At 37.0% G+C, this 21863-nt stretch overlaps 3 protein-coding genes across 6 annotated transcripts in view; 2 read left to right on the top strand and 1 right to left on the bottom strand.

The window, feature by feature from the left end:
• Window positions 1-4016, top strand: part of LOC107685645 (probable serpin E3) — a 6542-nt gene extending 2526 nt beyond the window's left edge. For all 3 annotated transcript variants that reach the window (XM_016482494.1, XM_016482420.1, XM_016482344.1), the window contains 6 exons: window positions 1195-1425; window positions 1522-1720; window positions 1806-1906; window positions 2033-2119; window positions 2752-2835; window positions 3753-4016. In XM_016482494.1, coding sequence (XP_016337980.1) covers window positions 1195-1425; window positions 1522-1720; window positions 1806-1906; window positions 2033-2119; window positions 2752-2835; window positions 3753-3802 — 752 coding nt within the window. In that variant the 3' untranslated portion in view covers window positions 3803-4016. The remainder of the gene's footprint in view (window positions 1-1194; window positions 1426-1521; window positions 1721-1805; window positions 1907-2032; window positions 2120-2751; window positions 2836-3752) is intronic.
• A 921-nt stretch (window positions 4017-4937) lies between these two features.
• Window positions 4938-18735, bottom strand: LOC107685346 (integrator complex subunit 6-like). Of its 2 annotated transcripts, XM_016482003.1 has the most exons (19): window positions 18604-18735; window positions 16092-16399; window positions 15928-16005; window positions 15361-15510; window positions 13935-14024; window positions 13422-13605; window positions 12080-12205; window positions 11399-11547; window positions 10545-10697; window positions 10277-10409; window positions 8400-8494; window positions 8183-8293; window positions 7889-8104; window positions 7447-7573; window positions 7113-7255; window positions 6854-7025; window positions 6368-6706; window positions 5907-6000; window positions 4938-5381 (listed from the first exon to the last, which is right to left on the bottom strand). In XM_016482003.1, the coding sequence occupies exons 2-19, from the start codon at window positions 16200-16202 to the stop codon at window positions 5288-5290; spliced, it is 2565 nt and encodes an 854-aa protein (XP_016337489.1). In that variant the 5' UTR covers window positions 16203-16399; window positions 18604-18735; the 3' UTR covers window positions 4938-5287. The 2 variants fall into 2 exon arrangements, with proteins under 2 accessions (XP_016337489.1, XP_016337423.1); XM_016481937.1 differs by lacking the exon at window positions 18604-18735 and having other exon boundaries at window positions 16092-16518.
• Window positions 18736-20460: 1725 nt separating this feature from the next.
• The window catches only part of LOC107685482 (WD repeat and FYVE domain-containing protein 2-like), a 10911-nt gene continuing 9508 nt past the window's right edge, over window positions 20461-21863 (top strand). The window contains exon 1 of the mRNA XM_016482107.1: window positions 20461-20857. Within this exon, the coding sequence (XP_016337593.1) occupies window positions 20721-20857 (137 nt within the window). The 5' untranslated portion in view covers window positions 20461-20720. The remainder of the gene's footprint in view (window positions 20858-21863) is intronic.

Here is a 21863-nt window from a genome sequence, read left to right as displayed (position 1 = left end):
ATGTTAAAATTAGATATGATTTTAAATTAAATATAATAATGAATTTAAAATATAATTATGTAAATATATGATGTCAAATTAAACTGATTAGAATTTAAATATAATTATGAATTTAGAATCTAACTTTGTAAATATATATTGTTAAAGTAATTTAATTTAAATATAATTATGTAAATATATGATGTGCAATTAAATATAATTATGACTGTCAAATATTTATATGTAAATATTAGTGCTGTCAAACAATTAATCACGATTAATCACATCCAAAATAAAAGTTTTTGTTTACATAATATATGCGTGTATATCATGTATATTTATTATGTATATATAAATACAAACACATGCATGTATATGTTTAAGAAAAATATGTTATGTTTATATATTAAATATATGTATATATAATATAATAATATAAGAATATGAATATATAAATGTATAAACATGTAAATATTTTTAAATATATACTGTATGTGTGTCTTTATATATACATAAAAAATATACACCGTACACATACATATATAATGTAAACAAAAACTTTTATTTTGGATGCGTTTGACAGCACTAGTAAATATATATTATGTAAAAATAAATATTGATTTCCATAGTGTAAAGAAAAAAAGAAAAATCAAACTTGTAAATGAAATAAAGATTATTGAAGTATTTTTACAAGAAAGTAGTTTCATTCTTCTTGATTCAAAATGTCATGTTTATTTAAACGTGTTACTTGTAAAATTATTTGTAAAATGTTCACAATTTCTACACCAAATATTTTCCAGTTTATTTTAAATATAAGAATAAATTTAAAATATAATTTTGTAAATATATTCTATGTAAAAGTTAATATTGATTGGAATTTAAATATGACTTTTAAATGTAATTATGTAGATATATGATAAAAAATAAATATATATTATGCCAAATTAGATATTGATTTGAATTTCAAATATAATTATGTAAATATAAATGGTCAAATTAATTCAAAATGTCACGATTAATTAAATGTGTTACTTGCAATTCTTTGTCAAATTTTCATTTCGCAATTGAGTGAAAATTGTTTCTACACCAAATATTTGTCAGTGCATTTAAATTGTTTTATTATGATGAGACACATGAAACTATATTACATGTAGGATATATACTGTATGTTTTCATATAAATGATTAAGTGTAAGTGTATGATTTATTTCTAAAGCTGATGACCATCTCCAGACAAAAGAGGAGCAGCTTCAGTCCAGTGAGTCCCAGGAAGAGGCCTCCAGACAAGACAGTTTACTGCACATGGCTCTTCTGAGCACGGTGGTGTGTCACGGTGCCTGGCAGAAACAATTTCTCTTCACTGACACCCAGAACCTGCCCTTCAGCCTCTCAGACGGCAGCACAGTCAAAGTCCCGATGATGTACCAGTCAACCGAAGTCAATATTGGTAAGAGGAGGAACAAGACAGACACCGATACAAGAGTTGGATGGAAGCCTATTGTTCTGCTAAGAGCGTATATATTTACCTGTCCACCTGTCTTAGGGCATTTCCGCCTGCCGTCCGAGCAGGAGTACACTGTGCTGGAGCTTCTGTACTTGGATCGCTCACTCAGGCTACTGGTGGCCTTACCTAGTGACCGGAAAACACCTCTGGCCCAGCTGGAAAAGCAGCTCACGGCCCGTGCTGTGGGACTGTGGGATACTGGATTAAGACGCACTAAGATGGATATATTTCTGCCCAGGTAACTGCATGCAAAAAAATAAAAATTACTTGTGAAATATTATATTATGCAAATTGGACATATCCTTGTTTTGTGTGTGTTTTAGGTTTAAGATGCAGAGCAGGTTCAATCTGAAGCCTGTTTTACAGTCTCTCGGTATCTCTGATGTCTTCAGTCCCTCAGCTGCTGATTTTAGAGGCATCTCAGGTAGGACAGTTAAAGCGAAAACAGTTTATACCAGTCATAGATGCTGGGAAATAATCACAAACACCATCAGTTTAAATCAATGATTCACTCTGTGAAGATTAAGCCTTCTGTTTCATATGTCTACAGATGGAGAAGGGCTCTTTGTATCAGAGGCTTTCCATGAGGCAAGAATAGAAGTGACAGAGGAAGGGACAAAAGCAGCTTCAGCTACAGGTATGTGACATTTTACTTGCTGAAAAAAATTAATTAGTGTAGAAATTGAAAACAAGAGAAATGTTTAGGAACACTTATGAATATCAAATACTGTCTGTTTAATGTTAATGAAGACTGATCTGACTCTGTATTGACATACCAATATCATAATATAGACTTCATGTTATGCCTGAATGATTTATTTTTCCAGCTGATAAAAGATAAAAACATAGACAGCCAATCAGAATCCGTCCTGCTTTAAAGAGCTTGAGCATTTGAGCAGCAGATGACAAAACTGCAGCGCATGCTTATAATAAACACAACATTATCATCCGTTAGTGTGGACACTGATATAGTTAAAACAAGCCTCAAGTCCTTGTGAAACAAATTAAACAAATTAAAGAAACATTATTCTGTTGTGAAGAGGACAAAAGCACATCTGGATATTACCAAATATTAGCCCTGATTTTTTTTTTTAAGATGTAAGATGTAATCTTTTATATGCTCAGCAAGGCTACTCCCTGGTGTATGTGTACCTGGTTGAGAATCAGTTGTAGTCAACAGATGGGATATAGTTGAACAGACTGTTCAAGCTGTGAATCGGCTGGGAAATAACTGATGACTGAGCTTTCTTCCTCTATTTTTCTTTTTAGCAATGGTGCTATTGAAAAGATCCCGATCAGCGGTTTTCAAAGCAGATCGACCATTTCTCTTTATCTTACGGCAGATCAGTACAGGTAAATACTAAAATCTGAAATTATAACTGATAGCATGCATTCTTAAAATTACTCTACCCTGACATTAAATTGTATATAACGTCCAAACATTTGAGGTCAGTAAGATTCTTTAATGTTTTTGACAAAGTCTCTTAGGCCCACCAGGGCTAAATTTATTTGATCAGACATACAGTAATATTCTGAATTATTACTATTTAAAAGTTTATAAAAAACAATTTTCTATTTATATTATTTACAATGTCATTTATTCATGTGATGGCAAATCTGAATTTTTCAGATTTTTCACTCCAGTCTTGTCACATGATCCTTCAGAATTAATTATTGTATGCCGATTTGTATGCTTGTATGCTCGAGAAGCATTTATTAATGTTGAAAAGTTGTGCTATTCATGATTTTTTCGTCAAACTGTTTTGGGACATTTTAAATGTCATTATAAAGGTCTAAATGAATGCATCCTTGCTGAATAAAAGTATTAATTTCGATCTCTCTCTCAAAAAAAGGTAACACTTTATTTTAAGGTGTCATTGTTACAAAAGTTACATGTACTTACTATAATAATACTTAATTGTGCATAATTACATGCAAGTAACCCTTAGCCAAACCCTAACCATATAGTGAGTACATATAGTTAATTAATATTACTCTGTACTTAAATGTATAATTAAACTGTAACAAGGACACCTTAAAATAAAGTGTAACCAAAAAAGAAAAGAAAAAAACAGACCCAAAATGTTTGTATTGTACCTAGGAGAGAGAGAGGTCAATTACATTTACATTTAGGGACTGCAGATGTAATTCTCCATAGAGTGATCATCATAAACAATGTTATTAGTCTACAATGAACCCACACAGATCTGCGTGACATCTGTTTTGTGACATTGGAGAATCAGTTTAATTTGTAGGTTTTTACTCCACAGGGTCATTGCTGTTTATAGGTCGAGTTCTGAATCCAGCCGAGATGTCTTGAGATGATACATGCAATCACAACTGCTTCAAATGACAAACACACACAGGAGACTTGTGTTAATATACATTTGTATGATTTTGCCAACTCAACACACCCCTCCTCCCTCATGGGTGGGGGGTCAGAGGGATATCTGAGGACCGTTAGGAGGGTCCTCTGACACTTCAGGAAGAGGGACAAGACTTTTGTACATATCTGTAAATAAAATTTTATTACATCAGGGTTTTTGCACTTCAAAGTGTCTGTCATTTTTTTCCCCATCTGCCCTCAATAAATTTTCTCAATTCTGATGGAAATGTTTAGTGACCATCAGTTACTGATTTCATGGATCTCAGAAATAAGAATTCTGTTAAGTACTGAGCCACACATTTAAAAACTGTTGAAATTTGTAAGGTCTATAACCAAAACTCCCCAAGTAGCTAGAGCTGTCCGTTTCATCAGTCTATGGTTTAGCAATAGCCAAAAAAACGTGATGAGCCACTTCAATCTTTATTCCTGCAAACTGATGGGTTTAAGTATATAGAAAACACAATGAACATGGTAAGATTTGCAATCCTTTTTAATGACATTGTGCCACTGAGAAATTAATGACAGAAAAATTACATTTACATGACTATTCACGGTGTAAAATAGACTTTATTCAAATACATACAAAAGAAGGCTTTCCACCAAAACATTCTTAAATAATATTTTCAATGTCACCATGTACATATATACAGCATAATAAAAATACTTTTTAAAGAAGCCTTTCTCGGTAACACGTATGGCAAAGATTTGGTCCCTACATTAGGGTGCAGGGTTAAGAGGGTGAGATACACAAAGACAGACCAAAAAATAAATTAAAAAAAGAGCTAAGGAATAATGGATATTTGGCAGTAATGCAGGAATACATTAGCAGCAACTTCCCATGTCAATGAATAAGTGGCTCTAAACTCCATCCTGAATGATTAAGTATCAACTTTACATCGTTTGGGTGTTTCATTATTATATCCTTCCGGTTGTTGCTTCTGTAAATCAAATACGGTTACTCCGTGCAGAACGGTCATTTGCTATTTTTAGTCAAGAGAGCAAAAGTTCAGAGAAGTTAGACAGTCCTTCACAGAAGTTTGTCAGTTTTTATAGAGAAGGAAAAAAAAAATAAATAAAATAAAATAAAAAATACCCCTTTTGTGAAACGAGAAAGAGCTTTTTAAGAATATTGGGAAAACAAAATTCCAGAAAGATGTTCCACTGCTGCCAAATGCTAAATCTTCTGCAACATCATTCCTGAGATGAGTTATTTAACAAACAACAATTGACTTTTGGAGTGTGCAAGTCTACATTTAATTACAAAACCTCAAAGTCACTCAAACCTCCAACTTTAAAGAATTGCTTGGTAACTCGCCTTTTTATTGGTGTAGAATATTGCTGATTTAGTTGCTTTATTATAACATTACATAAATAGTGCAGATATGTTCGCGAGTCCTTCAAGTAGGACAGATGGAGTGCTCAGAAACCGTCCAGATGATTCATGCTGTTGGCTCTTAAGTGAATCTCCTCCAAGAAGTTCTCCAGCTGCTCAATCAAGACCCTTTTCTTAAACCTGCACACACACACCACACGTAATTTGATTAGTAATTAGAGAGCTTTGTCCATGAAAACATCATGGGGTTATTTATATTAATGAAAGCAGCATAATTTTGGGTTTGCACATCAAGACCAAAGTATACTTCAGGTCTGAATGCTTCTTATACATGTATAGCTGAACACATAACTGAAAGTATAGTCCATTTGATAGCACAGATAATAGATAGTGTGTGATGTTTCACACACTTTAAGCTGTTTTCTTTTCCAAATGTAATCGGATTAGTCCAACGAATCAAATCGTTTGCGGTTTGTAATGTGTACCGAACCTAAAAGCCTCATACCGAACGATTCAATACGAATACGTGTATATTGTTACACCCCAAATAAATAAATAAATATATTTAAAATCATTTCGACTCGAGTTGTGAGAGTTAGAGAATGCTTTAAAAAAAGAAAGCATACTTGGGGCTTTAACCTTTCAAATATCAGTATGTAGAGTTAGAATCTACTTGAAAAATCAGCATTTGAATCTGGAGTATACCTGGCAGCCTCTTTGATTATGCTCTGCAGAAAGATCAGACGTGTTTCCAAACTGCCCTGGATTTGCTTGAGGAGGTAGAAGATTTTTTCATAACCTGCATTAAGACAAAAGAAAAAAAAAAGGACATTGGGTGAGAAGAAAGGTTTGATGTATGGTGTTATGAGCAATGACAAAAAACAACTGTAAAACCACAAGAAAAAATTAATTTCCAAAACCCTGTAATATTCATTACAATGTAAAAATAAAAATGACAAATGAAAACCAGCTGTAACAATGTTACAGATTTGCACATGTAGCAAAAGCAAGCATGGCCAGTTGATTTCACAAGGCCCAAGACAAAGCGTTTGTGGGTGGGTCACCCCTCCTTCGCTTATTGGACACCACCCAGGAAAGAGCATCAGGAGAGGAAATGAGAGACAAGTAGCAGACATCTGCACATGTATGTGCGCGCTGTGACTCACGTCTGCCAGGCTTCCTGATCTCCTTGGTGATGAGTACTCGGAGTTCAGAGTTCAGTTCCTGGCTCTCTTGGTTTCTGATCTTCTTCAGTTGGCAGGGGGAAGGGTAGCGGCGTGGGGCCTCCTCTTCACCCTCGCTGCCCAGAGAAAACTCACTATCGCTGGACTGGCCATTCTCCTGCACTCTGTTTTCCTGGTTCTCGACCTCATCCAGCTGAAGGAGGTTCCTCTGCTGGATCAGTTCAGACTCGGGTGCAGGACTCGGCTCCTTGTCCGATTTGCGGTTTGACTCGAGATGGTTGTTGATGTGATTGCCCAATTCTGTGTCATCATTATCTGGAGCTGTGTTGAATCAGATATGAAACATGCATAAAACTGAAGATTCAAAGTTTTGCTCACAGAATAAGGGTGAGTAAATGAAAGGATTTTAATTTCTGAATGACCTGCTACTAAAGGGTTATTTTATGCCTGTGTGTGCTGGTTACTTACTTCTAGGTGGTGTTTTGGGAGGTGTATATGCCCGTCCCAGCCGAAGCAGAGGAGACATACAGCGTCTGCGTTTGGGGGCCCCGCCCCCAGCAGGACTGCTTGATTCTCCAGGACGTTTGCCTTTGCCTTGAGTGCCAGTAACAAATTCATCTGCCTCATCTACCATCATTGCCTGACACAGAGAGACAAAGTTATTTGCCTGAAAGTAAAATCTTTATTATGCTTTCTTTTTTTTTTTAATTCAGAGATCTAAAGGTACCTTCTTGTCCAATTTGAAGGGGTTACCAAAGGTGTGCAAACGTTTAGGCTGATCAGGGTCTGCTTCTCTCAGAGGGGACGGGCAATGCTTCAAGAAATCCTGATAGTTGCCCATCTGAGCTATAGGAACACTGTGCAGCTGATCTAGAAAAATATTTATTATAAAAACATAAATAACATTCAAAACGTACCATGTAACAGCATAACCATATCAGATAAAAAGGCTCACAATTCTTTTGGAAACCAAAAGCTAAATTTAATTCAGCAAATAACCCAGATACTCGGGAAACTGCTCTAAGAAAATCAATAACCATTCATGGCTGTCCGAGCGTTACCTTGATCTTGACCTTTCAGAATACAGATGCTGGCGTGCAGAAGGTTCCGCCTCATGCGGCTCAGCTGGTCTAGCAGATGAGATCTTGGGATATCATAGGGGTTCCGCAGTCCTTGCGGTTTAAATGCCTGTGCAAAAAGAGAAGGAAACAGGAGATAAGTGATCTGGATTTAGTGAGAACTGAACATGGATGATTTTGCTCAACTGTGTCCTGTTGGAATAGTTGGTTAGGCACAAAAACTTGACTCTAAACTGCAAATGTGCCATATGTAAAGCACTTGTATTAAATTCCAGCCCTCAAAATAAACAGCATTAAATGTTAATCTCACTCTGACTTGATTCACATCGAGCAATGTCATGTACATCTTTGTGGTTTTGACTGCATGAAAACAGTACAAAACATTCACAAGGTGTACTGTATTTACAGTTGTATATATCCGTACTTTATTCAGAGCAGCTAGTTGAAAGCCAGCAAACTCCTTGGTGTTTGCCTCCATTGGCAGAGCTGGCCCATCTCCCATGATACTGTTCAACAGCTGCGTGAAATCCTTCCTGTGTGCCAGAGAGAGGGCGGAGCTTCTGCAGCGAAGTTTAATCCCACCATCAAGTGCCGCCTTTTTTCCTACTGATGCACAAACTCTGTCTGCCTCGATCTTTGCCTGTAATGTACACAGTATAAACTTCATGAAGCACGTTTAAGAATAAAGACTATAAAAACAAACTATGTTAGAACATACTTGCTGACTGAGCTTTTTGAGATAAGACACAACACTATAGCTCAGACCGCACTCCATGTTGTCAGCCAACAGGTTTGGAGCTCCCATCATTCTTAGTGCTTTCCGCAGGGCCTGCGTGAATCAGGATTAAGCAAAACACAAAATAACTTGAATGCATTCCAAAAGATACAATCACAATGTTGTAGTGTCAAAATGAATTACTGATTCCATTACTTACAGTGATATAGTAGGGCGGGACTGTTTTAAGATAGTTCTCAAAAGATTGTCGCCACTTTGCTGGAGGCTTGAACTTATGCACAGTAATCAAGTCATCTATAAATGATAAACAGAGTTATATATGACAGTTATATCCATTCACATTCAAAGAAAACTGGTGGCTAGTTTTATTCTAGTTTGGTGGAATAAAATATCAAACAAACTAATATAAATAAGGTCACGTATTATACACCTTTCTGGAGTTTTATTTTAGGTTTTGATGTCCTTAAGAATATATATTTGCCAAGTAAGTACCAAAAACCATCTAAATATATTTTTACAGCTCCTTTCTCAGGAGCTCTGCTTAGAACAGGTCGATTTTGGCCTGTCTAATTAATATTCATGAGCCTCTCTTCTGATTGGCCTGTTGTTTTCTGAGTGACGCACGGCCAGGCCAACCACAGGTAACTAGGGTCATGTATGCTGTAGCCTGCTGCGGCAAATAGAAAAATAGAAACACCTGTAATGATGGCCACTGCTGAGGGAAATGTTTTCCGGCCTTACATGTTTGAGCTGGAATGTCAGATTTGTAGAATGCCGATATTCGCAAATAGTTCCCAATATTCTTGTAGAATGCCAGAATGCCGTTTGAGCATGTCAGACCCCCATTCGGCGACAACAGGTGACAACCAACCACCTCATCAAATGCGCTTACAACAGGATGTTTCAGAATGGTAATTACTATTATTTTAATTTTTTTTTCAAAACCCGAATGCAGAAATCTACAACACATCAGCATCAAGTTAGCAACACGTTAGCATTGCATAACCGTTTACAAACTATAATTTCAGATTATGCTGTCTCCATAATGTAACATAATATATGTGAGAAGTTTACTAACGGTTTGCGGACATTACATAATGCCTGTTATATTACAGTACATAAAATTTCACTTACCACATAAACAGAGTAAGGAGAGATGACTGAGAATGATGGCGAATTGCAGATCCTGAGCACCACTGACAAACATCAACTCTTGTAAAATGTGTGGTAAGTACTGCTGCTCCATAATATAAACAAAGTACGTTCGATCGTGAATCTCGAAAGTGAAACTAAAATTGTGCATTCAAAAGCAGTTTCAATGCCAGGCATAATAGCGGCTCCCTGCCTGATGCCCGCAATTTAAACAGTATAATTACCCAATGATATAACTGCAAGAGAAAACATTGAAATATATATTTTCCTCTCATCTAGTATTTATTAACTTTAGGGGTTCCGTAGTACACGTAATTTTCTTTCCGAACACGGTATTGGGATGCGGCCGGATTGCGGGTGGTATGAGGGGGAGGGGGGGATGGGAGGATCATGATGCCGGCTCAACATCGTGAAGTCTATCAGCCATCGGTGATGGGCGATGGCATCGTCTATCGGCCCAACCCTAGTTTGGAAGCCTGTGCAATGATGTAGTTTCCTAACATTAATCGATTGAACAGCGTTTTCTCGACATGTTTCGGTGTTGTTGTTGCTCAGCAATGGTATGGACGCAATGTTGTCTGGGGGTTTGGCAAAAGGAGCGTGGAACGATAGGCAGTGCTTGGGGTGGCTGAAAGGCGGCGACTGTGTAGTTCTGACATCACCTTTTTACGGAAGTCACAATGGCTTGTGAAAAGGCACAGCTACTTTATGCAGGCTGTGTGCATTTGTCTGTTTTGAAACTTATATGGTAGTTACATAACACTTAGACCTCAGTTATCATGAAAAAAGCCAGGAAATTTCAGTTTTGACAATATGGGACCTTTAAAGACAAGTCAGAACTAGAATAAAACCGACCAATTATTTTTATGAATTATTCCTTTCATACCTCCATATGATAAATTAGATGTTACTAATGAAGCTTACCAAGCAAAGGCAGCACCACAGGGTAGTTATAGGGCATGACAAAAAGGTTGACACAGTTAAGAGCTGTGCCGGCCTTCAGATAACCAAACGGCTGCCCGAGTTCTCCGTATTTAGCACTGTTACACACAAAAACCTGAGAACATATAAAACAGCAATTAACACTCAGCCATAGCGGGAGTGCAAGTTAGTGCAGTCTGAGAGAACATACAGCCTATATGTAAACTGACCAGTGTGTATAACTGTGCTTAAAGATGGATACGAGCAGTACCTGCCAGCAGGTGTGTGATGATTTCCTTGCCAGTATGTACTGAGTGAGCGGAGAAGGCTCTAGTTCGTACTTGTCAAAGGGCACTTTATCCACCACCATGGGCTCTGAATCAACACATGAAAACTTCACCTGCGGGTGAGCTGCACGTGGAGGCTGCAGAGGGACAGAGTCAAATGAGCAGAAAGTACACTTGCATGGCTTAGAAGTTTTCATTACACTAGAAAAACCAACAGAGCATATACACATTACATTGGATATAAAACAGACTGAACAGGGCCGTCGCGGTGAGGGAATTTCCCTTGCGGTAATTTTGAGTGGCTCAATACTAACGAGGTCATATTCAGAAGACAATGAAACCGAAACCAAATAGCATTGATACAGGAAGTGAAGTAAACAGAAGAGAATGACAAAATAACGGTCCACATAACAGAACAAACCTGACAATAAGATCGTTAGGCTATGGTTAGCCTATATGTATAACAGTTAGCCTAGTTGTAATAATATATATGACTCGGCCTGGAGGACAGACGCAAGTAATCGCACGCCCTCAGTCAATCTCTCTCTCATTCACTGTTTGTTTAGGCTTGTTAAGTGCAAATCTACGGAGCCTCTGTACAAATCAGCATGGTACACATTATGTTATCATTACTAACTTGTTTAATATTCAGTCCACGTGCATGAAGTGTAAAACGAGAAGGGCATAACCTTACAAAAAAAGAAAACAGGCAAAAATCGCGGTTGCTGCGGTTCTTGCATTCCTCTGCGGTTTGCTCGTCAATAGTATTGCGGTATTGCGATATTGCGGTTATCGCGACAGCCCTAGGTAGAGCGTACTGAAACAAGTTTTTTCATACCAAAGTAGGAGAGTTCTGGTCAGGCCAAAACGACTCCGGGATAGGCCAATGACCAACAGGAACACCGGTTTTAGGGTTGGGTCTGACATAGATCATCTTATGACAGCTGTGCCATGATTGAGGTCCATACTTCATTTCTATTGGGCCATCTGGGTAAAACAAAAAAAGTAGCGTCATTATTAATGGCCTGGTTTAAACTTTTTGTAAAGCATACACTCAAAGCATACCATTCAAATGTTTGTTTGGGATCAATATGTTTTTTGTTTGTTTTTGAAAAGAAAGTAATACTTTTATTCATTATTAAATTGATCAAACATGACAGACTTTGAAATTGTTACAAAAAGCTGAAAATTCTGATTTGCAATCACAGGAATAAGTTACATTTTAAAATATATTAAAATGGAAAACTTATTTTAAATTTTAATAATTTCTCAATTTTAGTGTTTTTACTGTATTTTTACTGTGTAAATTACATAAAGTCTTCTGTGGCTGAATAGTGTTTATGTTTGTATACTAAAATAGCAATTTGCACCATTGGATTTATGAAGTATCCATCTATATCCACCATATATCCATATTGGTCACAACCAAAATTGAAAAAAATAGCAGTTATTTTTATTAATAGGCACTTTACTGAAATACTACTGAAAATATAACTACAAAAACCAGGACCTCCTTTACCTTCAGTAGGTGGAGGATCAGGTCCAGTCTTCTCAAAATTAATGACCACACCACTCTGGATTTTCTGCACCAGAGACTCCAGACACTGGTTCAGCATTCTCTGGGAAAATACACTGTATGAACGGCCTAAACACACAGCAGAAAAAACACCATCAAAAGACATTTAGCAATTGTATCTGACGTGAGCTTTAACATAAGTGCTTACATGTCAATTTTATCCACAACTATTCATATTTAAAGTAACTTAATACTGTCTGGTTTAAGATGAAACCATTTGCTGTGGCCTTTTTTTTCTGGCCAGTTCATTGGCAGGCCACAGCTATTCACATATGCGTGCACACACACACACACTACACAGCAGCCGCTCTATTATGTTTAGTATTTTATCAGAATTAGAGGACAGACATTGTTCCTCTCTTTATAGTGACGTTCAGATCGTCTCTATTACACAGCTGTATTAGTCAGCACACGCGAGTAAAGCAGAATCTGCCCTTAACCACAAATCAGCAATTCCCTTCAATTCACAATTCAAACACCATTTAACAGCACCTAAACACCACCCGACAGGTACAACCTGACGTTTACTCAGCAGGGCATGTAGAGTTTTTTAAAGAGCAGTCTAAATTTACTCCGTAACCTCAAACCTATAAATATCCAATTCTAAATGTTATTTTAAACGCAAAAAAGACGAAAGAGAAACAAAAATCTTGTGATCTTATACATGCTTGCTCATGAACAATTCTCTCTCAACTTCTGGCAAATTCTCGCAGAGGGGCTCCATATAGTAGGGATGTTAATTCTTCGTGTTAAGATTCTTTTCCGAAAACTGGTTCTTTTGGACCGTTTGCTCACGTAATCATGCAATGACATCACATATACGCAACTCTATTATTAAAGCACCCAATAATTGTGTGAAATGCAGATTTTTTGCATGCCTAAAACACATAAATTGGTGAGTCAAGAACTGTTGTAGCCATTCACGAACTCATGACTCCAGAGAGAATCTTTATTAGTGTTGAATCTGAACTGCTGCCATCAGACAACAGTTATATTTCCTGTTATACCTTTTATTTCTTATACTTTATGCAACTTATCAAAAGCTATAAATTTTGCTCCCTATTTTGAAACCTTTAACAGAAAATAAAGATAAGATAATGTTCTCAGTTTAGTGTACGGTTGGAGTAACTGAAGTGCCAGACATCACTACTATACAACATCTAGCACTAGAACCACTAAATACATGGCCAGCAGACTTCATTTGAGTTCATTAACATTTCTATTCCACACATTTGTCTTTCAGCAATACAATTTTCACTTATAAGTAGTTAAAATGCATACACACCCCCAGTGACCTCACACATGGGCGTAATAGGGGATGGGTCAAGTGGAACTCCACCTATTGGTTCAGGGTCAGGAGAGGCGTGGCCTGGAATGCGGAGCACTAAAGAGAAGAGTCGCTGGTCCCATCGGAAGGGCTCTTTGGTCAGCTCACTGCCGGGCAACGGTGTTGTCAGGGGCAAATGTAACTGGAGCAGAGAAAGAGAATGAATTCATTCATATGTCAGCATATAAATGGAAAAATCCCTGGGGGAAGAAATCTGTAGGATACATTGACTATTGCTAATTTTATCAGCTACTGACAGCTACTTTTACAGATCTGCAAGTCATTCTGTCAAAGAGAACAATGGATGTTAGATATGAAAAGGAAGGAGTGAACTATATCAAGAGGAAAAGTTTAAGGGGAAAGAACAAGCAGGAAATGGCAAGTACAAAACAAAATAGGAAACTCGTAACTAGACAGGATGGCCATCACAGGAAATCCTTAAAGTCCGGCCCATACTGACAAATAACCCACCTCGTCTTGTACACCAGAACTGCTGGTCAGCTTGCTGCCATCAGTTATGGCCACAATGATAGCAGGCTCCAAGAAAAAAGGGTTCCTACCCTGCAAAAGACAAGACAATATAACCATAAAAAACTGAGCACCAGCAGTGGAGCTCATTAGAGAAAAGCATAGCTTGAAATACACCCACTGTTTTTGATGTTAACTATAAGGTAGTTAAACTGCTTTTATTACACAAACCAAAAATATGGCACATATGCACTGATAAAATAATGCATAATTATTAAAACGCTCTGCTCTTTCAATAATCATTAATCTTAATTATATAATCAGCACATTGCCGTTTTATGGATGAATTATTTCTGAAACAAATACGTGAACCAGAAACCAAGAGAGATCCATTACTAAGTATTCACAATAATATAAGGAGAAAGTTTGTATCTAAATTTACCGCAGGCAGAGGAAAGATTTAATGACCCGTTTTTCTTGTGTCATGTCACTACATGCAGCTCCATTACATGCCAATAATAAACTTAGGAACAGTATATATAATCTAAATCATATAACCATGGCATATATCAAAGACTCTCCTTTTCGGTCTAAATCTTAAAAAAAAAAAAAAAAAGACAAGCAAGCAGGGAAAAATGACTGGAGCAACAAAAATAGGGTAGGGAGACCAGATTGATGTAGGCATTGTTTGAGAAAATCCAAAAAAAAAAAAAAGTTCAAAATCTCTGAAAAATTCCTGATCATGCAGATTCCTATTGCAATGACTGGATTTCACCTGCGAAAGCCACAGTAAATGTAAATGGTAAAGGAATCAGGGCTGTGAAAAAATTTAATTACATGACAGGTGATATAATTAGATATAACTGGCATATATATGCCATCAAGTGAAGACAGTAACGTGCTTAAAACGAATAAGAACATTTAGTATCTGCATAATAACACCCTGGAAACCAGCCAGAACACCCTAGAATCATGCAGGAACATGAACCACTCATATTTGATTGAAAAAAAGTGAAAATGTAATAATAATAAAATTAATCTTCCATGAGTGATCAAAATATACAAATAACTTTTATCATTACATCTATGTGAGGTAACTCACATAGAACACATTGAACTTTCACAGCTCAACATGCAGAAATACAAGAACTGTCCTTAAAAAAACAAAAAGAACTGGAAATTTTTTCAAAAGAAAGCACGGGAAAAAGCATTATCAGCGCCTACTACAAGACCTGCTTTTCAGTTAGTCATTACCCTTATATGCATCCAAGATGCAGTTTAGTTGTTACTACTGTGTGTCACCAGGGGCTCTTGGGATTGTGTTGGCACAGTGTGAGCCTATTGGGTGCTTATTTAACTGTGATGTGTTGGGGATGGGCTCATGGGGCTAGGCCATAGACTTTATACCAGTCCCTGGTTTATAACATACCTGTCCATAGTTGTCTATCCCCGAAACTAATCTATTGAGATTGAGCAAATCAAAAGCGGTCCGTAAAGACTGGCCGATCGATGTCAATCCAACTGCTTGCAGGTTCCTCAGCTCAGTCATAAAAGTGGCGTGACTGTCCTTCCATCCAGCCTGAAATATCAAGACACAGAAAATGATTAGTTATGCCTTTTAAGAGATCATCACATCAAAATTCTTCAGACAGACAGAGTGATCTGAAATTTGCTTTGGGGTATTAATGTAGAGGGTAGAAGAGTCCTCACTCTCTCTGGGTGGGAAAACTAAGTTAGGTTAGCCCCTCGTCTCTCTTTTCTCAAGCACACACACACACACACACACACACACACACACACACACATAGATAGAGCTCTCTGCTGCCACACTGAACAAAATGTCGGCCATGTTTAAACACACAAATTCATGCTGGACAGAATGTTTTCACACTACAAATTTAGCCGTGTTGTTTTGCAACGCAAACAGACGAAGCGAGCGCTGAGAGTGTCTGGAGTGAAATAAATTAGGTTTGGAAAGAAATAAAAGAGTTTGTACCTTAATTCCAGCCGGTGCTTCCTCGAAACTCACTAACATGTATCTGTCTCCCCTGCTGGCCGGATCTCTGCTCCTCAGCTGTGGAGAAAAGCGAACGGAAACGCATTTTTTTTGTAAGTTTTCAGTAAAGTGAGAGTGTGAAGCAGAGGTGTGTATTCATTTACCTTCAGGAAAGTCTCAACTGCGCCCTTCGCTATGTCCAGATAGCTAGTGCCCAGATGGGAGCGCTGGTTCATGGAGGCGGACGTGTCTATCAGGAAAAGTAACACAGGCATTGTGGTGATAATCGCCCCTTCTACATGGACCGAATGTCAGTGCAAGCTGACAAATGCAGAGCAATCTTTTGTTCGCCTCCTGTCGCTGCTGTCAGCACGCTGCTAGCCGGCTAATGCTAACTGACTCGCGCATTCTTTCTGTCAGTGTAACAGTAGTTAAGTGTTGAAAGAGCGATGCCTTGTAAACTTAAGCAAACCTCAGACCCTGGGGGGGGGAAGGTTGTTGATTTACAAGGGAAACGGGTGTTGTTGCTGTAATTTGAAAGAAATGCCTAACTTTTGTCATTGTAACTTTCTGTTTAATTTACGTCCATGATTCTCCTCACACTGAGGTCTGCTCGCGGGCTGCAGTGGTTTTATTCTGCGTTCAGCGCTTGACTCCGCCCCCTGGGCGCTCCCGGAGCACTGTGCGTCAAAACGCCTCAACTGATTGGCACCTGAAAATGAGTGATTAGCATATTCTCAAAAAAAAAAAATAAAAAAAGGCTGAAAGGGAGCATGCGCATTTGTAGACCTAATGATTTATATTATTATTATTGAAAAAAATGTGTACATGCACTTACGCTCAAATCTACATACAATGAACATTAAACACAATGCATACAAAACAACAAGGAAAAAGGAGAAAACGACTGCATAAATAAATGTTAAAAAAGTGCCAAATATAAAAATCAGAATAAGTATACAATCTTTAGCCGTGCAGCCTTACTTAAGCCAACAAAACCATAAAGTTGTTTTTATTAGTACATTTGCGTTTATGAATGTGAAAATTGATTCGAAATAAAAGTAAGTGAATTAAATGAAATCACTTTTCATTCTCTGTATAATATTCTGTATTTTTAGTACAACGCCAAATAAACGCAAAGTGGTTTTATGATAGCTATTACAGAAAGTACAATTTATATTTATGCTTTTTTAATTTCTGTAATTAATGATTTGTTGTAAATAAAGATAAATCTGTGTATAAGATTAAATGAGTTTTTGTTTCTTTTTAAAACCTTATTTCTAATAAACCTCTGGTAATAACCACACATTTCCCAGCAAATCACATGTCCATTCAACAAAGAGTTCCAGTAAAATCTCTCTCTGAAAAATGTATATTTTTATATTATTGTTTTATTATTATTGTCTAAGAGGAAAACAAAAACTTTCTTTCTCAGATAGGTCATGCATTAATATTTGTTATATCCAAACTGGCATAAAAGACTATTTTACTGCAGAACGCAGTATTCTAAGTTTATCCAAAGTTGTTTTTTTTTTTTTTTGGAGCTCAGATCAATATCAATAAATCCCTATGTACCTTTATATTAAGAGTAAGAAGCAGTCTAATTAAGTATTTGATGTTGCAAAATCTATATGTAAAACACTACAAGTAGGCCTATGTACACACATACACACACAAGTAAGCTAATTCAATTAGGTGCTGGTACTGTGCAGGTGCTGTGTGTGTATGTAATTTCAAATCCCATATATTTCACAGGGTTTATAACCAGTCAATGAAAGCAGCAAATGCATCAAGAAAAGACTCTTATTTCTTTGCCAGTTGATTGATTGCCAGTTAGCATTATTGGTCTGAGTATTAGCACTTTGACATGTAACCTACCCAAGCAATATGAGGAACTTCTAATAATAATAACAATAATAATAATAATAATAATATCGTGCATACAATGGCATGTTTATTGGTCACATAATCTGTGAAATTATGTGTCATATAAAACTGGTAAGGAATATGAAACTAGTAAAGCAAAAACCAAACTAGTAAGGAATGCAAAACCTACAATAGTTCTGTGATGTCTGTCTGCACATGAAAAGGCCGAACTATAAATAGAACAATTTCCACTCTGTGGTTTTGTTGTTGAGAACAAAGTATTCGTTCAAAAAGTTTAAGTATTCAGGGAAAAAAAAGAAAACAATGTAGACTTAACTGACATAAATTGTTAATTTAATTGTTTCAATTGAACAAACGCTGTGAACCTTTGTTCATGCACAAATGTCAATCAAATGGAAAAAGAAATGACGTTCAACTTCCGGTTCTACAAATATGGTGTTCGTCAAAGTCAACCCTGCACATCTCAAACGCATGCATCTGTGATTCACTCAAGAGGCGGATCGTCTGTGTACGTGGAGAGCGAGAGGAGAACACGCGCATGGCTTTAGAGAACATGGCATAGAGATCGTGTTTGAGTGAGACCAGCACGGGCCTGTGTGAGAGCTAATCAGCTGACCTGCAGCATCCCTGACCGTCTGCAGTTCTGAATCGAACCGACCTACGCTCAGCGTGTTATGCTGCCGAGAGAGTAACTACAGCGCCATGGCGGCAGAGATCCATCCCCGTCCGCAGACACGAAAGCCCGTCCTGCTGAGTAAGATTGAGGGTTTCCAAGATGTGGTGGCAAACCTCAGACCCTGGGGGGGGGAAGGTTGTTGATTTACAAGGGAAACGGGTGTTGTTGCTGTAATTTGAAAGAAATGCCTAACTTTTGTCATTGTAACTTTCTGTTTAATTTACGTCCATGATTCTCCTCACACTGAGGTCTGCTCGCGGGCTGCAGTGGTTTTATTCTGCGTTCAGCGCTTGACTCCGCCCCCTGGGCGCTCCCGGAGCACTGTGCGTCAAAACGCCTCAACTGATTGGCACCTGAAAATGAGTGATTAGCATATTCTCAAAAAAAAAAAATAAAAAAAGGCTGAAAGGGAGCATGCGCATTTGTAGACCTAATGATTTATATTATTATTATTGAAAAAAATGTGTACATGCACTTACGCTCAAATCTACATACAATGAACATTAAACACAATGCATACAAAACAACAAGGAAAAAGGAGAAAACGACTGCATAAATAAATGTTAAAAAAGTGCCAAATATAAAAATCAGAATAAGTATACAATCTTTAGCCGTGCAGCCTTACTTAAGCCAACAAAACCATAAAGTTGTTTTTATTAGTACATTTGCGTTTATGAATGTGAAAATTGATTCGAAATAAAAGTAAGTGAATTAAATGAAATCACTTTTCATTCTCTGTATAATATTCTGTATTTTTAGTACAACGCCAAATAAACGCAAAGTGGTTTTATGATAGCTATTACAGAAAGTACAATTTATATTTATGCTTTTTTAATTTCTGTAATTAATGATTTGTTGTAAATAAAGATAAATCTGTGTATAAGATTAAATGAGTTTTTGTTTCTTTTTAAAACCTTATTTCTAATAAACCTCTGGTAATAACCACACATTTCCCAGCAAATCACATGTCCATTCAACAAAGAGTTCCAGTAAAATCTCTCTCTGAAAAATGTATATTTTTATATTATTGTTTTATTATTATTGTCTAAGAGGAAAACAAAAACTTTCTTTCTCAGATAGGTCATGCATTAATATTTGTTATATCCAAACTGGCATAAAAGACTATTTTACTGCAGAACGCAGTATTCTAAGTTTATCCAAAGTTGTTTTTTTTTTTTTTTGGAGCTCAGATCAATATCAATAAATCCCTATGTACCTTTATATTAAGAGTAAGAAGCAGTCTAATTAAGTATTTGATGTTGCAAAATCTATATGTAAAACACTACAAGTAGGCCTATGTACACACATACACACACAAGTAAGCTAATTCAATTAGGTGCTGGTACTGTGCAGGTGCTGTGTGTGTATGTAATTTCAAATCCCATATATTTCACAGGGTTTATAACCAGTCAATGAAAGCAGCAAATGCATCAAGAAAAGACTCTTATTTCTTTGCCAGTTGATTGATTGCCAGTTAGCATTATTGGTCTGAGTATTAGCACTTTGACATGTAACCTACCCAAGCAATATGAGGAACTTCTAATAATAATAACAATAATAATAATAATAATAATATCGTGCATACAATGGCATGTTTATTGGTCACATAATCTGTGAAATTATGTGTCATATAAAACTGGTAAGGAATATGAAACTAGTAAAGCAAAAACCAAACTAGTAAGGAATGCAAAACCTACAATAGTTCTGTGATGTCTGTCTGCACATGAAAAGGCCGAACTATAAATAGAACAATTTCCACTCTGTGGTTTTGTTGTTGAGAACAAAGTATTCGTTCAAAAAGTTTAAGTATTCAGGGAAAAAAAAGAAAACAATGTAGACTTAACTGACATAAATTGTTAATTTAATTGTTTCAATTGAACAAACGCTGTGAACCTTTGTTCATGCACAAATGTCAATCAAATGGAAAAAGAAATGACGTTCAACTTCCGGTTCTACAAATATGGTGTTCGTCAAAGTCAACCCTGCACATCTCAAACGCATGCATCTGTGATTCACTCAAGAGGCGGATCGTCTGTGTACGTGGAGAGCGAGAGGAGAACACGCGCATGGCTTTAGAGAACATGGCATAGAGATCGTGTTTGAGTGAGACCAGCACGGGCCTGTGTGAGAGCTAATCAGCTGACCTGCAGCATCCCTGACCGTCTGCAGTTCTGAATCGAACCGACCTACGCTCAGCGTGTTATGCTGCCGAGAGAGTAACTACAGCGCCATGGCGGCAGAGATCCATCCCCGTCCGCAGACACGAAAGCCCGTCCTGCTGAGTAAGATTGAGGGTTTCCAAGATGTGGTGAATACGGCTGTGATCATCCCCAAAGAGGACGGGGTTATCAGCGTATCTCAAGACAGGTCAGCACTCGTAGAAACCCACAACTATTAGGCAATTAGAATTACAGTGCAGAATACATTCAAAGCACGTTATTTGTACAGTGATGTTATAAGCAGCACCGGCACATTAATACATAACTTATTATATAAAATGCATGTGACATACACGATACATAGACACATTTATCCTTTTTTGTTTTGGTTTAATAAACGATATTCGGAGGAATAAAGTGTAATCCCCAGTTATCATCACATAGAGAGTGCAAATTGAGGATCATTAAATTAAAAATTCGTTTGCGCGTACTGTAAAGCGAGCATTTGCCTGCGGTTATTATTATGCGAGTGGTTATAGTTCGTGAACGAATCGATGTTTTTAAAAGAATCGTTTAAGTGAACGAATCAATTTCGTTCACTGAAGCGTCCCCTTTGAAACGCGTGACTACCTTTTCCTGCCTTCAGTAACTGATAAAAACCAACAGAAAGCATTCAGGACCGGACTGTTAAGTATTTCATTAGTAACCTACTGAACAAATACAAACAAATACCCCCTTTAATGAAAAAGTCGCTGATTTGAATCTAAAAGATTCGAAGCGGAATTCCGGTTCATTCGCGAATGAACTGGAAAATCTCGTTTACAAAAGGAGGGGAAATGGCAGAAGAATTTGGTATGTGTAAAATGATCAATGACAATACACAAATAAAATTACATAGGATCTTTCATTGAGACTCAAAATTTCGTTAAGCTATTATTCTGTTTTTTTCTATATTGTTTTGGATTTCTATGCAGTTCGGTGATATGGGGAAATAGTCTGCATTATTGTGAAGATAACAATTATGGAGTCACTTGGTAGATTTGTAGGCTTGCAATCTTAATAAAGAATAAACATTCAGAAAGTGCCATTATTTGACTCAGTAAACCAATCTAAACTTTTTTTTGTGAACAGATTTAATAATATGTTAATAACACAGCAGTGCGCCCTCCTATTTCATGCAAAAAAAATGTAAACTACAACAGTGCAGTGTCTTT

This window comes from Sinocyclocheilus anshuiensis, unplaced genomic scaffold, assembly GCF_001515605.1.
Source record: "Sinocyclocheilus anshuiensis isolate Anshui unplaced genomic scaffold, SAMN03320099.WGS_v1.1 scaffold277, whole genome shotgun sequence".
In the NCBI taxonomy this organism is placed as follows: domain Eukaryota; kingdom Metazoa; phylum Chordata; class Actinopteri; order Cypriniformes; family Cyprinidae; genus Sinocyclocheilus; species Sinocyclocheilus anshuiensis.
The sequence above is the reverse complement of the archived record's forward strand: the minus strand, read 5'-3'. Positions and strand labels throughout refer to the sequence as shown.

Coding starts and splice junctions, on each gene's coding strand:
- LOC107685346 (XM_016482003.1), bottom strand. CDS start 16,202: ATGCCTGTGTTACTTTTCCTGATAGACACGTCCGCCTCCATGAACCAG. Junction 14,025..15,360: donor GGATAGACAACTATGGACAG/GTATGTTATAAA, acceptor TGTCTTTTGCAG/GGTAGGAACCCTTTTTTCTT. Junction 8,105..8,182: donor TCAAAAAGCTCAGTCAGCAA/GTATGTTCTAAC, acceptor TGTACATTACAG/GCAAAGATCGAGGCAGACAG.